Source organism: Lactuca virosa, chromosome 1 (genome assembly GCF_052849685.1).
Source record: "Lactuca virosa cultivar CGN04683 chromosome 1, Lactuca_virosa_CGN04683_v6, whole genome shotgun sequence".
Taxonomy (NCBI): Eukaryota; Viridiplantae; Streptophyta; class Magnoliopsida; order Asterales; family Asteraceae; genus Lactuca; species Lactuca virosa.
This window is the reverse complement of record NC_136426.1, coordinates 193,975,986-193,992,590: the sequence shown is the minus strand read 5'-3', so window position 1 is coordinate 193,992,590 and position 16,605 is coordinate 193,975,986. Positions and strand designations below refer to the sequence as shown.

The following is a 16,605-nucleotide window of genomic DNA, read 5'->3' as shown; positions in this document are numbered from 1 at the left end:
TGCACGCGTAGGTAAAATTATGCTCTACAACTTTCGTTTAGACTTCGTCGGCTAATTTTGTGTTTAATTTTTATATTATTATTTTTAACAGATCGGGACAGGAAATCCGTTAAAAATTCATAACTTCTTCATCCGACGTCCGTTTTCGTCTGTCTTTTTACCGTTGTACTACTATTGACGAGACCTTCGATTCTCGTTTAGGTTGTGTTGGCTAAAAATCACTCAATCTAAAATTCGAGTTTTTAGCTGTCTAATGCTAAGCTGAAACTTAGAAAAATCATAACTTCCTCATACGAAGTCAGATTTGGGCGTTCTTTTTATACATACTCTCGGTTTAACGAACACTACGGCTTTCGTTTAGATCACTAAGGCTAAAAAGTAGTTTATCAAAAACTCAGTTTTTACGTCATTCGGCACCGTGCCGGTTTTGTCGCGAAACTTCGACAGGTCATAACTTTTTCGTTATAACTCGGATTTCGGTATTCTTTATATATCCGTAATCCTTGTCACGACCACTACCACTTTCTTAATAGATATCGGCTTTATCTAATATTTATTTTCAACGCTCATTTTTATTCTTAATTAATTAAATCCTAATAATTAAGCATAAAGCACATAATATTCACATAATTGCTTTTCATTTTTTCAAAATGAGTTACAAAGGTTAACCTAGACTATCACATCAATATTAATGCCTAGCCTAGAAACACGGAGGTTACATGAAACAGTGAAGCGGTAATTGTACGACTGAGTGGTGAGAGGTGGGTTTTAATAGGGTATTGCTGAAAATAAGGGATTTCAGTTCTTAAATTTAGATATTAATTAACATATATATGTAATATTACAAATATAATCTTTTTGATTTAATTAATGATTTATTGTTTGCTAAATTTTGATTGGTCTCTACAACCACACAATAATTATCAATCCACATTTGAACCTAGCTCTCTCTCTCTCTCTCTATATATATATATATATATATATATATATATATATATATATATATATATATATATATATATATATATATATATATATATATATATATATATATATATATATATATATAGGTTCCGGTTTATTTGAGACCATGCTAATTTTGTGAGACCGTGAGACCAAAACTAAAAATAATTTTAAAATGCAAAATAAAAGGAAAAATCCAAAAATTCTTTTTTTAATTATTATTTTTGGAACTTTATTTACCTTAAAAAAATAAAAATAAATAAAAAATAAATAAAAAAAATAAACAAAATTACCGTTTTTTTTAAATAAGTGAAATATTCTAATAGAATATTACACTGTACATATTCTAATGTGATTTTTAGAATGTTAAAATATTCTACTAGATTTTCCAGATATGTAGAATATTCTAAGATTCTACTATAATATGTAAAAAAAATGTATATTTATTTATTTATTTTTTATTTTTTTTTGGAAAATATATATTTCGAAAATAATATTGGAAAAGTTTTTTTTCGAAAATTTTGAATTATTTTGCATTTTAAAAATGTTTTTGTTTTATCTACTAAATGAGTGGTTAGGATTGCGTCTCACGGTCTCACAAAATTAAGGCGTCTCACATGAACCTAACCATATATATATATATATATATATATATATATATATATATATATATATATATATATATATATATATATATATATATATATATATATATATATATATATATATATATTTCAAGTACTTAATTATAGAGAAAGTTTTTTTTTTTTTTTTGTTTTCTTTAATTTACCTTCTTTAGCCATTAGGTTTATAACTACTTTTAATAAGTAAATACGTTTGTGACACGACTATGGATTTGACTAAAAATACAAACCAATCCAAAATGAATAGATTTGATAAATCATTACCTAAACTTGTATTAATTTTTTTTATTATATTGGTTCATCTAAAAACCGGCCAAATTGAACCAAATCTTATCTAAAAAACAAAACCCGACCCACTTTCTACTCTCGATATATGTGTATAACACCATGTTATATGACTTGAAAGGGTGGCAATGGTGACAATATGATGAATCTGTATTTTAGTTGGTGGAGATAGTAATGGACTAATGGGGTTTGTTGGATTGGCTTCTAATCTAAGCTAAACTCATAGTCTTTAATATCATCATCATTATTAAAATCATACTTTCGCTTTTCCAATATTCTACTCAAAATCCTAGTCGTTAAATCATAGGAGTATCACCACTCTCTTTTTCCTACGGTATAACCATGCAAATTGCGTAGAATATTTCTTGTTTTTTAGTATGATGGCAATCTTTGTATTGCGATGGTTGTGGGGATGTGTGTTTTTGGTGTTTTGTGTGGTCGTGTTCTCGGATATTGACAATGGTGATGGTAAGTGAGTTAAATCTTTTCTTGATATTGGCTATCAAGTGGTTTAGTTAATGTTTGTGGTTTGAACTTTTTATTGTAGTGGAGGCAATTCGAGCTTTGAAAGATCAATGGAGAAATACACCACCAAGCTGGAGAAGGTCTAATGATCCGTGTTCGTGGGAAGGTGTCACTTGTAGTGACACAAGGATCATCTCATTGTCAGTCTACTTTCCTTTTCTACAAAACAAGTTTTTAATGTGTTTGACATACATTGGTCTATGGCTCAGAGACCCGATGTCAATAAGAAAAAATTGCATTTTTTTTTTCTGTCCAAAAAGATGGAACAAGGTGGGACAAAGTCTCGCTCTTGACCTCTCATTTGTGCAAAAGACGTAAATGACCTCATCATTGTCATCATTTAAAATATCCCCTAAAGTTTATGTAGTCCGGTATTTGTCTCATCTCATATGGTCCGGTCAGTGAGACATGAGACCTGATGAGACAGAGACTGAAGTAGATAAGAATACACAAGCTTTTACGGGTTATTTTTAATGATGAGGACATTCACGTCATTTGAATAAATGAAACATATAGAGTGTGAGAGTGTTCTTGTTTCGTCTTCTCATATGAGACCAAAAGCTGCAATTTTTGTCATATTGACATCAGACTCAACTCCACACCTCCAGTTGAATATGCGAGTTGAATGCAAACACATGCAACTTTTTTTTTTCCATATTATGTAACGAGGCCTGAACATAATAAAAAGTGAAAGGAAAATGAGTTTTAGCAACCATTTTTGTTGTAAATGAGGCCTAAGTGTTGGTAAATTTTTCTTTCATTTGAGTTAAGTTATTTACTTGTTGGGTTGTTCTTACACAGGGGATTGTCGAGCATGGGATTGGTGGGTCAGCTTGTTGGCGACATTGGTGGGCTCACTGCGTTAACATCCTTGTGAGGAACATTATATTTCAACTCACATTTTATAATTCATAAATCATAAGATATATATAAAAACAAATATTTATTCTTATTATAGGGACTTGTCATTTAATGGTGGACTCACTGGTTCCATATCTCCAAGGATAGGTGATCTGAAAATCCTTAGCATTTTGTGAGTCCTCAAATAACTTGTGTTTTTTAGTACTAGTGTTTAATGACATCTGTTTACTAACGGTTTATACTGTGTTTGGTATGAACTATGCTAACTGATATCAATACGTTGTCCCGATCTAAAAGGTCGAACAAGGAGAGATAACATGACAAATGACGTTTTTGTCCTTCTCATCCTCATTATCATATATATCCGTACAAAGCTTTTTCATTTAATATATTGAGGATGATGAGGGTATTCAAGTCTTTTTGTATGGACAAGGGATTGAAAGTGAGGCTACATTCCTCATTTTTGGGTTGGAGAAAAATAAATATAACTTTTATCACATTGACATGTCTCATACTTCTCGAGTCAAAGACCAATTTATGTGACGCTTATTTTCATGTTATGTCACAGAATCTTGGCAGGTTGTAGCTTTACAGGAAACATTCCACCTGAATTGGGAAATCTTCAAGAGCTATCATTTTTGTATGAATATCTTAGACCCTATTTCTTTCTTCTTTTTTTCGCATTGGATGTTGTTTTGATAAACTACTGTCTAGAAAAATGGCATTTAATAAATATTTTTAAAGTTAAGGACAAATTCACGAAATGGACAAAAAAAAATTAAAACGCTAATTTGTAAAAGAAATTACACTTAAAGCAAAAAGTCTACATGTTTTTTTTTTTTTTTTTTTATTTTTTTTTTTTTTTATTTTTTTAAATCCTCATTACTACGTGTATAGGTAAAGTGACCAAATTAGTTGGGATAGTTGTCTAGACGGATAAAGTATCGTTGCATAAGGTATATAAGTATTCTAGATAGGATGAAGCAGACTCTATGATCATTTTACTCTTACATTTGAAAATAAATTTTACTATATTCATAAATTTTAACATGAGATGAGTTAAGAAGTATAAAAACAAAAGGACAAATAGGTAAGTGGTTAGTGTCTTAATACATTAAGTCAGGTTTTGTGCTTAACCCATCAACTCATTCTGTCTTAATTAAGTCCATTAAGTAAAAAAGAAACAACCCCTTGACTTTGTAATTTTGTCTACTAAATCGTTTTTTCTGTATTAAATCCAAAAGGAACACTTTTATATACAACTTTTGATTAACATGTGGCAAACAGGGCTTTGAACACAAACAATTTAACCGGTGAAATCCCTTCTTCATTGGGATCTCTCTCCAAACTTTATTGGTTAGACATCGCGGAGAATCATATCACTGGATCCATTCCCATATCAACCGACACCAAACCGGGATTAGATCAACTAAAACATGCTAAGCATTTGTAAGTACCTTTCACTTTATTTTACTTCAACACAACTTACAAAAAACATCAACATACTTTTCCTTTTTTTTTAAACTAATAATAGCAACATATTTTATTCTGAATTCACAGCCATTTCAACAAGAACAGACTTTCGGGTGGAATCCCCGAGCAACTTTTCAATGGCGACATGGTCTTGATACATGTGTAAGTCGAAATATGTCACTTTTTTTTGGTGATTCAAATTTTGATTGTTTAAATTTGCAACAACAGATTGTTTGATGGAAACCAATTAACGGGAAAAATCCCGTCCACAATTGGATACGTGCAGACACTAGAGGTCCTGTAAGTAACATCAACTACATATTACTAATGAAGTGATATAAATAATGTTTAAATATATTTGAGAAAATGATGATTTTAATGGGAAAACCCTTCTTTCCTAACTTTATATAATAGGTTATTGTTTTTGTATTAAGTTAAAGTAAATATCCACATATATAGCTTACTGGATTAAGTCATGTAAACAGTAGACTTGATAGAAACGCCTTATCAGGCGACGTGCCATTGAACCTCAACAACCTTACGAGCCTAAGTGAATTGTGAGTACATCTTTTTTTATACAATGGAAACCATAAATTGGATACCCGTTTTGACTTGCCATTTTGTTGTATAATTTTAGGAATTTAGCTCACAACAATCTATTTGGAGATTTACCCGACTTAAATGGGATGAACGTCCTGAGTTATGTGTAAGTTAATCCATTTTCTGTATTTGATGTGCATTAGACTGAGACTGAAACTCACACTCACACTTTGTATACAATTTTTTGTATCACCCAAAACGATGGGACATATACTCACTCTCAATCTCTGGTCTATTCAAAAGACGTAAATACCCCTCTCATCCTCTTCATTGAGAATAGCCCTAAAAAGCCATTCCTTCGAGAGTCATAATATGTCCAATTATTTTTTAGTTGTTATGGTTGATTTATGTAGGGACTTGAGTAATAATTCATTTCATGGATCGGACCCTCCAATTTGGTTATCTACCTTGCCATCATTAAGCACTTTGTGAGTTCTTCAAACAAAATATGATTCTGAAAATTTTCTTACATACAAATTAATTTTAAGTTGAACTTTGGTTATTTTTGGTAAGGGTAATGGAATTTGGTTCACTTAAAGGAAAACTACCACAAGATCTTTTCAGTTTATCAGGAATTCAACAAGTGTAAGATTCCAAAACTTTGACTTTGGAGGTCAAACTTATTCGTTTCAGTATCCGATTTTAATGTCCCGAGAAGGGCGTTTTTGACCTTTTAAAATTCATGGGGTTGTTGAACAGGAAACTAAAGAACAATGAGCTGAATGATACATTGAATATGGGAAGCAGCATTAGTGAGCAATTACAACTGGTAGATTTGCAAAGCAATGAGATTGAAGCTGTGACACTGAGTAGTGAATACAAAAACACATTGGAGTGAGACTTTTTCATTTACAATTAAAGCTAAATAGCAATGTCATTTTTGTGTTGACCAGTTTCCAAGCTGACATGGCAAAAAATGACACCTCAGCATTTGTGTAGCTGTCTGAATTTACAACTCAATCTCGAATCCAAACGACTGCATTTATTATTTTTTTTTCCAAAATAATTTCAGGTGCCTTGCTGTCTTCTACAATGGGATCCACTTATCAAAAACTGACACCTCAGCAAAAAAAAATTAAAGAAAAATGCAGCTGCTTGGAATTAAATTCGCAAAAATCAACACCTCACCCAAAAAAAATAATAATAACATAAAAAAAAAACTCCAAGTAGTTGTGTTTTTTGAAGTTTTTTGTTGAGGTGTCAAGTTTTGCCACGTAGGCGTCATGTGTCACACCACATAGCAAAAATTGACACCTCAGCAAAAAAAAAAAAAATCAAAATATGCATAAACTTGGATTTTTTGTTATGGTGTCAATTGCCATGTAGGAAAAATAATTAACACCTCACCAACAAATTCAAATAAAAATTCATTTTTGAATCCAAAAAGCTGCCTTTTTTGAAATGTTTGCTGAGGTGTCACTTTTTTCCACGTGTCTGCCTTGTAGACACCACATCAGCTAGGAAACCGGTCAAACAGATAATTTTTTTTTTTTGTTTTTTTGCTGAGGTGTCAAATTCTTTCCTTGTGTCTGAAATTTAGTCTTTTGCTTTCTTTATTTTCAGACTATCTGGAAACCCTGTGTGTGATACAGCTCTAGCACACACAACTTATTGCCATGTTCAACAACAAACCTCAAAGGCATATTCCACAAGCTTAGCAAACTGTGGGAGTAAATCGTGTCCATTGGATAAAAAACTCAGCCCTCAAACATGTGAATGTGCTTACCCGTATGAAGGCACGTTGTACTTTCGTGCACCCTCGTTTAGAGAATTATCAAGTGTTAATATTTGGCATTCTTTAGAAATGAGCCTATGGGTGAAACTAGGCCTTACACCTGGATCAGTTTCCCTCCAAAATCCGTTCTTCAATTCGGATGATTATCTTCAAGTGTATTTGCAACTTTTTCCAGGAAAGGGTAACCATTTTAACAGGTCTGAGGTTCGAAAAATGGGGTTTTATTTAAGTAATCAAACGTATAAGCCTCCTACAGGATTTGGACCATATTTTTTCATAGCAACTCCTTATGACTTTTTCGGTAAGTTTATATGATTGTAAATCAATACTTACATTTGTACACTGGACAAGACAAGACAAAACAGATCATACAAAATTTCAAATATTTGTCCCACAAAAAAGGTTAAACTAGGTGGGACCGAGACTGATATAGTGGGAAAAAATTTGAAATGTTTGGCCCCACCTAACCACGTGGGACCAATGCAGTTTGTCCTATCCAACAGGTTGAACAACGAAACAAAAAGTTCAATTTTTTGCCACACCCAAAAAGGTTGAACATGGGACAACTTTGATACCAATGGGAAAAAAATTGCAGTTTTTGTGCCACCCAAAAAAGTTGGACATGGTGGGACAGTGGGACAAAAATTACAATTTTTCGTAAAACCTTGTAATTTTTGTCCTATTAATGTCCCGTGTCCCATTTGTTCAACCTTTTGGATAGGACAAAAAATTGTAATTTTTGTCCTATCTAAAAATGTTAAACAAGTGGGACAAATTTGCATTGCCTTTTCCTCATCCAAAAAGGGGAATAAGCTGGGACATTGACATATGTCATTGGGGAAAAACTTGCAAGTTTTGTCCTGCCTAAAAAGGCAATCCCATCTAAAAAGGATAAACATGGTGGGAAGAGGAATTGCTCTTGGGCTCTTGTTTGTGCAAAAGACGTAAATGCCTTTCTCATCGTTATAATCAAAAAATCCCCAAAAAGTTGGCTTTGACTTTTAAATTATGACTATGTTTCAGAAGTCCATGGAGGTGCTTCTATAGGCATTGTTACTATTATTGGGATTGCTACTGGTAGTACCTTTGTGGTCATGATGCTTATTGGGCTTTTTGTATATGCTATTCGCCAAAAGAAACGTGCAGAAAAAGCAATTGTTCTAAGTAGACCTTTTGGTAATTTCTAAACTTCCCATTACAACGACTTTTTTTTTCTTAATTTTTATTTAATATTGAATTTTTAGCTCTTTTTGTATCGTTTTTATGTAGCATCTTGGGCTTCAGGTGGTAAAGATGGTGGAGGTGCACCACAATTAAAGGGAGCTAGATGGTTCTCTTATGATGAACTAAAGAAAAGTACAAGTAACTTCTCCCACACCAATCTGTTAGGATCTGGTGGCTATGGAAAGGTATAACTTTTAAAGATATTAAAATTAGTCTTGTACACTTTTAACGTATGTTATCAACATGTGATGTGACTGTTGTTTGAGTTTGTTTAGTTTTTTAAATAGTAGTTTTTGTGCTTCAAATATTTAGTACTTCAATAAAATACCCACATATTTTTCATAGTGGCAACACAAGGAGTAAATCCATAAGTGAGTTCTCAAGTTTTTGGCTTTATAGTTTAGGGTTTAGGGTTTATGACTTGGTTTTGTGGTTTAATACAGGTTTATAAGGGAACGGTACTTGGAGGGCAAGTAGTTGCAATAAAAAAAGCTCAACAAGCATCCATGCAAGGAGGACTGGAGTTTAAGACTGAAATTGAATTACTTTCACGTGTTCATCACAAGAACCTTGTTGGTCTTATTGGGTTTTGTTTTGAACAAGGAGAACAAATGTTGGTGTATGAGTTTATGCGTAATGGAACACTCAGAGACAGCTTGACAGGTAAATAACAATAACATTAACAATGACAATGACAATAAAAATGACAACGACAATGACAAACGACAACAATGACAAACGACAACTGACAATGACAATAACAATGACAGTAATAGTGATAGTGACAATAACTATGTCAATGACAGTGAAAATGAAAATGAAAATGAAAATGAAAATGAAAATGACAATGACAATGACAACTGACAATGACAATGACTGTATCAATGTCAATGACAATGACAGTGAAAATGACAATGACAATGACAATGACATTGATAGTGAGAGTGACAATGACAATGACAATGACAATGACAATCACAATCACAATAAAAGTGACATGAAAGTGATATGAAAGTGATATGAAAGTGACAGTGTCACTATAGTGACATTGGCATTGACAGTGATAGTACAAATAACAAATCTCACTCTTGATTTACAGGAAAATCAGGAATTTATCTAGACTGGAAGAGGAGACTACGCATTGCACTCGGTTCAGCAAGAGGCCTAGCTTATCTACATGAGCTAGCAGATCCACCTATCATCCATAGAGATATCAAGTCAACCAATATCCTTTTAGATGAATACCTAACAGCAAAAGTTGCAGATTTTGGCCTGTCTAAGCTAATTTCCGACAGTGAAGCACACGTCTCCACTCAAGTCAAGGGTACAATGGTAAGTTTACACCTCATTCCAACAACACTCAACAATTAGGGTTCTAACATTCTTCATCTTTCACAGGGCTATCTAGATCCCGAATACTACATGACACAACAATTAACTGAAAAAAGTGATGTATATAGCTTTGGTGTGGTAATGCTTGAACTAGTAACAGCCAGACCACCTATCGAAAAAGGGAAATACATTGTGCGAGAGGTGAAAAAGAAAATGGATACAACCGATGAAGAGGAATACGGGTTAAGAGCTTTAATGGATCCAATCATAAAAAACATGACATCATTGATAGGTTTTAAGAGGTTTATACAACTAGCAATGCAATGTGTTGAAGATTGTGCTACAGATCGTCCAACTATGAGTGATGTTGTGAAGGCACTTGAGAACATTTTGACTAACGATGGACTTCATACAGATTCTACATCTGCATCTTCTTCTGCTACTGAGTTTGGGTCTGTGAAAGGCGCAATTCAACATCCTTACAGTGAAGCTACGCTTAAGAGGAATGAGAGCTATGGATTTGATTATAGTGGTGGATACAGTATTTCGGCCAAAGTGGAACCTAAGTAATGTATTTCCGTGTCTAAAAAGCTAATTTTGTAATGATTATATGTATTTCGAATCATATATTGTAACATGTTATCCTCCCAACATTTGGGAAGATGTTTTCAGATTCAAACTTTCCATTGTCGTAATGCCTAACGGAAGATTGAAGTTACAGTTGTGCATGATATCTTCAGTTCAATGTAAAAAGCAAAAGGTTTGATCACATTACCAATGACACACGGTTGATACTTGAAGCATTCGTTGATTCCTTGGAATTGATTACTCAATCTCGAGAATTTGTTAACTAAAATGCGCCATTTTGCAAAACAATTAGGTCGAAGACCTTATCTATTAGTCAATCAATTGGTCTGCAGGTTCAAGCGGATTAGTTTAGGAACCGGTTCTTAAGAAGTGAACCGGGTCTTCATTTATATTCTTTTATTATATACATTAACACAAAAATGCCAAAAATAGGGTATGAAACAAAATTTTAGGTTAACAAATTTGAGTAGCAACTTTTTAGTGGTTCACTACAAACTGTGCATTTCAAAACATTCAAAAATGGTATTAGGCCTTTTTTATAAGCTTTTAATATTTATTGGTCCGGTAAGAGGTCATGTTAGATTCGGTCCAAGTCGGAGCGTTTGATAGGACCACTTGAAAGGTTTTTTTAGAACGACTTATTCACGCACACACTACACTACTCCTAAATCTACACATTTTGTCTATAGCGAGACTTGAACACTCAATCATTAGCTTAAGGACACATATCTTTCAAAACCTGATATTGTTGGGCCAAGGGTTCATTGGTACCACTTGAAGGCTCTTACTCGGTCCATACACCAAGTAGCCCCTTCCTCCACCACTTTCTGCCTCTCCAGCGCCTTCTTCCGCCACTCTTCCTTGAGCGTGGACCAGACCTTCATGTCACTCCAGCATCCCCCATAGTACTTATGCAACATTTATTCTTTTGTTTTTATTTTCTTAAATCAGATGTGGTTATGCTTATTTAGTGAAATGAGACGTTGAAAGAAATATTACATTTATGCTTGAATCAGATGTTGAATGTTTCTTTATTTTATGATATCAGAAGTCTTTATGTTTGCTGAAATCAGAAAAAAGGTATGTATACTGAAGTTTGCACTTTGTACGGTGAAATTGTTTTCTGAAATCTTGTACCATGAACTTGATTTCTAAAATTGTTTGCTGAATTTTCTAAAATCAGAAGTTTGTATGTATGCTGAAATCATAACTTTGTATGTTGAATTTTGTTTTTGTATGTTGAAATCGGATTTTTGTATGTTGAATTTTGTTCTTGTATGTTGAAATCGGAACTTTGTATGCTGAATTTTGTTTTTGTATGTTGAAATTAAATATATGAAATTGGTTGCTGAAATTTTGAACTTTGTATGTTTGAAATTATAAACCTATATGATAAAAATTGATTTCTTGAATTTATATGTTGAATTTTTTATCATTGAATATATCCTAGAATGATCATATGATTTTCTCTCCGACTCTAAAACCACTTCGAACGAGCTCACAAACTTATTTCTAGAAAAGTATTTTCCAGAAGCACGACTTTCGAGCCTTCACCGCAAGATCCTTGTATTAAACAACGAAAAACAAGAAACTTTACATACTTACTGGGAGTACTTCAAAACGTTGTGCGTATGATGCCTACAACATGAATTGGTGATTATCAGTTCTACTAGTGTTCGTTTGAAAGCATGGCACCTACATCGCGAAGATTGGTAACTGTTTCAAGTAGCAGATCTTCAGGAGATATGACACTATCTCAAATCTGAGCGCTTATCGAAAAACTGGCTATAGAGTCAAAACATTCCACGAATGAAGATGAGTGGTATCCTAATCAACCAAGCGCGTAATTGATATAAATTATCCTTATCTCTAAGCCCATATTTCTGAACTTACGAAAGTTGTTATGTTATGTGACATCCCCTATTTTCCAGAACCGATAAAAACTTTTCTTTACGCTTTCAAAATCATAATATCTTTTATTAGCGAAAATTCCCAGTATATTACAATTCTTTTGAGTACAAATTATTGTCTCAAATTTAAAAAAACTCTAAGGATGTTATAATCGATACACAACATATGTTACAGAGTAAAGACCTAACAGTCTCGAACACTGTTGCATGTCATTTCTTTAACCACTCTACATCCTATTCAAGTCAACAGTATTAACATTACTACCTGTGATGCATATAAAATGAGTGGGTCAGGTTAGGAAACCTGGTGAAATACATAGGGTTTTCAATCCCACAATATTAATATGATAATATCCCACAATCAACAAACCCACAACACCAATTGTTATCTGTTGTGACATGCTCTGCAGGGAATTGGTTGATTGAAGACGGGTTTGTCCTGGAGGTTTACCTGAGAACACAACACAGAAGAATCGTTAAAGGACGGCCGAGTGTTCTCCCGGGACATCGCTCCGACGATCAAGTTAGTTCTTACTCAGATAAATTTGGGTAAAATTGTATTTGGGAGAAGATGGATCTCTTCCTTGGGCTGGAAAAGATCCTTTTATACTTTTTACTAACGAAATGAGGTGACTCTCCCGTGTGGGAGTGAGACGTGGCACTCTCTTACTGGGAGAAGTATGCCCGCGCTAACTAACAGGCAGGTGATATCAGTTCAGGGCCTCATCAGGCCCTTTGTCACGACCTGATTGGTCGTGAGAGAACGTGAGGATCATGAGGAATATTCTTTCCTCGTGAGGGAAAGTGGGTCGTTATCTCGGCGCTGGCCTACTTGGACCAAGACTAAGTCCCGGCCAAGGTCTGGGCTTGATAACGTCCCGTCAGTGCTTCCCGTCAAGTTTAACGTGGCTGCATACGGTAACGTTAACAAGTCCCTTAGACCAGTAGGCTTCTGCGTTGGTGACGTAGCATAGTCGTTCTGGTCTACTCATAGACACCTGGCGGGCTGCTATTGTTAGCCTGTGTGGTTGTCAGGACAAAGTCGCCATTCTTCGGTGGTTTCATCATGAGACAGTTCGCTACTCCTTTTGTAGCATTTAAACCCTTGTTCCTCCAGGCGTTTTCCTCCTCACTCTCTGCCTTTATCACTTTGCTTCCTTGCTCCAAATAACCCTTTCGACCTTTTCTTGCATTCTTTCATGGCTGCCGCTCGACCTTTAGGAATGGAACTTACTGCAGAGGAATGGGAATCCTTCCAGTTCCGGTTTGGGTTTGTCCCTGAACATGGGGTTCAAATCCCTCTTCCCGATGCATCGCTCTATAGTCCTCCTGAGGGCAACGTCGGCATTCCGATTGCCTGGTTCGAGGCGGGCCTGCGTTTCCCTACTACAATCTTATTCAACTTGATCATCCGTGAACATGGGTTTTCTGTGAGGGAACTGACCCCAATCGCCATAAACAATATTGTGGGCTTTGAGCTTCTCTGTCATGCCCTAGGCCATCAACCGACTGTCCCGGTATTCAAGCACTTTTTCAAAGCTTCCACCCAGTCTGGGACTCGGACCCTTTCTCGTCAGCGATGAGTCCCTAACCTTATCCATGATAAAACAATCCAAAAAGAACTGGCAGGAGAAGTTTTTATGGGTGAACAGTGACCTTGTGGTGCTTAGCTATCCAAGGACCAAGGTGTATGTGGCCCGTGCTCCAACGCTCTTTGGTGCTGACAAAGAGCTGGCAGATTCCCTAAAGAAGGATAGCATCAATGGTGAGGACGGGCTCGACTGCTTCTTGGCCGCTGGTGGGATGAGCGCCGCTTGGAGGGCTCGTGGGAAAATGCCCGAGTTTTTCGTCGAGAGAGAAGGTATGATGCTTCTTTTTCTACTTTCCCTTGCCCCCTCCTTTTTACTCGGTGAAGTACTTCAAAATCGGTAATTTTGTTAATCGCTGTTGCCTCTGTTTTTTGTCAGGTGTGGAGGAGGTTATCTCCTTAGAGAAAGCTCTTCAAGGTTTATTCGATGGTGATATCGAGTGTCACGACGTTGACCTTGTAGAGACTCTTCCTCCCGGTTTCTGGTCGGGGAATCGGGGCTATATCTGGGTTTCCCGTAGGTTTAGAAGGTGTTGTTGGCGCCGAAAAAGAGTTGGATCTGCAGGAGGTTATTGTTACTGGTGCTTCTTAAAATGATCTTGTCCCTTTCGGGTCCCCAAGGAGTCTCCGACGTGTCAAGAGGCGATTCGCTTTGCTTGAAGCCTCTTCCGGTGGTAGCGTTGAGACGACTAGCATCGAGCCCCCGCTTCGCAAGAAACATAATTTGAGTTTGTTGGTAGGGGGTTCCAAAGGTTCCACCAATGCCCTCGATGAAGGTTCTTCGAAACTGCTGGAGGGGGCACACAATAGGGCGACTGAATTTCCCGGTCATACATCGAAGGAGAACATCAACGTGACTGACCCTGATCCTGCTGCTGAGGGAGCCAAGGCGAAGGCTGGATCTGCGCCTTCTCTAGGTTTTATGCCAACTTCTGCTGACAAAACTGTCCCTCCTCCTTCAGGGTCTCATTCAGGTACCTACATGCCGTCTTGGAGCTTAACCCCCAGAGACCACGTGTCCGACCATGACACAACTCTTGAGTGGTGTCGGCATGCTTTTCCCCTTTATGCTCATCTCCACTAACAATGATAGTCTACCTCGAACAGATGAATGCTACGATCCATCGCAGTCTCACAACACTTCTACCCAATCATGATTACCACCCCAGGTTTCATCATTACCCAATGTCCTGAATCGAATCTACATCAGTCAAGAACATGCAACGAGGCTCTACACGACTCTCAGTCGGGGTCCATCCACAAACCTGCTATGCATAATAAGAAAATGTCGACCAACTATCGGGAGTTTCTTTGAACTCCCACTTACAAAACCTCGAACTAAACGGTCAATTGTGTCGTCTCTATACCTAACCAGGATGCGAAACTTGTCCTAGTTCCGCACCCGATCCAATTCCTGGAAATTCTGATTGATTCTCCCCCACTTGGATTCGGCAAAGCTCTTTCGTCCTATAAGTCTGATGGATTACCAACCCATCGAACCTCATATAATAGGCACTGCGTATAACCTGTGATTACCAATCTAACATTCCATGACTATCCAAATCTCAATGATTTCCCAACTACTAGAATCTGGGGGAATGCTCTTGAGACCTTAACCAATCTGATGATCCAAATCACCTCTCATGGCACCATGACATTTCCTTGAGTTCTTATGCATGCGACTAATAACTGTAACCCTTGCCATGCACTGACGAACCTCTATTCTAATTTCTATCATCAAGGAATCATTAAACTCTAACCGACTTCGGTCCATGCAAAAATACAATCCTCTTGACACATCTAATGATCAAACAACTCACCAACTGACACCATCATCTTCCTGCTACCGTTTCCTCCACAGCAACGGTAGTGCCTTGAACTCTAAATTTCTTCAATAGGCAACTATCGGTCATACCCGACAGTTGATCACTGAACCCTGACTCTAATGGAGAACTATCACGCTAACCCTGGCCAAAGATCCTCCAAGCAAAACCCCTGAATTAATCCTGCCAAGGACCAGGATAGACAATGGAACACACTGGAACCCACTTGACAAAATACGGCCCTATAATGATTCATTGAAGACTTCCGACATGGAGAATGGCATATCAGACTTCTGTTGGATTAGTATCTAAGCCTGTAACTATATTTGGTAAGTACTTGATCCGGTTGTGCATGGTCCTTTTGGGTTGCCTTCACCAAAGCAACATGATTGGATGATTTATGAATAAAGAGGTTACTATGATTTATTAACATGTTATATGAATAATATATTAAAAGAGAAATCATATAATTTAATTAATATTAGACAAGAATTAATTAGGAATTAATTCTGTGACTAAAAGAGATTAATTAAATAAAGGGGACTAGGACTGTCAATTGTGTGATAGTTGAATTGGGCTGAGAATCCTTATGGAATTAAGGGGTGGACGAAATTAGAGTGGGAGCCCATCTAATTTTCGTCCAAGGCCTTTATTCTGGAAGGTTCTGTGGACTGCTTAAGGCCTAAGCTATCCAATTAGGGTTTTGACTGAAACCCTAGCAACACAAGTATAAATAGACCCCTTAGGCTTCAGAAATAGGCTAACCCTATTCCTAAGAGTGCAAGAGCCGAATTCTAGAGCCTCCAGCCTCTCTCCAAGATCATCCTCTTGCTATTGATGAATGTAAGCCATTAGAGGAGTGACATTTGTGAATCTAAGCTCCAAGGACAAGAAGATTCAAGATTTGTTCAAGAGGTAATCATCTAGATCTGTTTTTGTAATGTTAATTTAAATTATAATCACTAGATCTAGGGTTTGCAAGACTTGGATGAATGCATGTACAATTAGAGAAACCTAGATCCAAGCATTAGGGTTTGCATGAGCACATAGGATG

General features: G+C 36.1%; 1 protein-coding gene and 1 long non-coding RNA gene across 4 annotated transcripts; one reads left to right on the top strand and one right to left on the bottom strand.

The window, feature by feature from the left end:
* Positions 1-2,175: 2,175 nt before the first annotated feature.
* LOC145163560 (leucine-rich repeat receptor protein kinase HPCA1-like) lies at positions 2,176-10,445 on the top strand. Of its 3 annotated transcripts, none has more exons than XM_079082398.1 (19): positions 2,176-2,360; positions 2,440-2,557; positions 3,219-3,290; positions 3,376-3,450; positions 3,847-3,918; positions 4,566-4,727; positions 4,839-4,913; positions 4,980-5,051; positions 5,240-5,308; positions 5,389-5,457; positions 5,705-5,779; positions 5,865-5,936; positions 6,051-6,185; positions 6,915-7,387; positions 8,110-8,262; positions 8,356-8,495; positions 8,754-8,973; positions 9,410-9,642; positions 9,709-10,445. In XM_079082398.1, exons 1-19 carry the CDS (start codon positions 2,270-2,272, stop codon positions 10,210-10,212), a joined length of 2,880 nt encoding a protein of 959 aa, XP_078938524.1. In that variant the 5' UTR covers positions 2,176-2,269; the 3' UTR covers positions 10,213-10,445. The 3 variants fall into 3 exon arrangements, with proteins under 3 accessions (XP_078938524.1, XP_078938520.1, XP_078938519.1); XM_079082394.1 differs by having other exon boundaries at positions 5,237-5,308; positions 8,113-8,262; XM_079082393.1 differs by having other exon boundaries at positions 5,237-5,308.
* Positions 4,566-10,551, bottom strand: LOC145163572 (uncharacterized). The gene is made up of 2 exons (XR_013739709.1): positions 10,418-10,551; positions 4,566-5,049 (listed from the first exon to the last, which is right to left on the bottom strand). It is a non-coding gene; the product is annotated as an uncharacterized LOC145163572 (long non-coding RNA).
* Between the last annotated feature and the right edge of the window lie 6,054 nt (positions 10,552-16,605).

Coding starts and splice junctions, on each gene's coding strand:
- LOC145163560 (XM_079082393.1), top strand. CDS start 2,270: ATGATGGCAATCTTTGTATTGCGATGGTTGTGGGGATGTGTGTTTTTG. Junction 5,458..5,704: donor ATGAACGTCCTGAGTTATGT/GTAAGTTAATCC, acceptor TGATTTATGTAG/GGACTTGAGTAATAATTCAT. Junction 6,186..6,914: donor GAATACAAAAACACATTGGA/GTGAGACTTTTT, acceptor CTTTATTTTCAG/ACTATCTGGAAACCCTGTGT.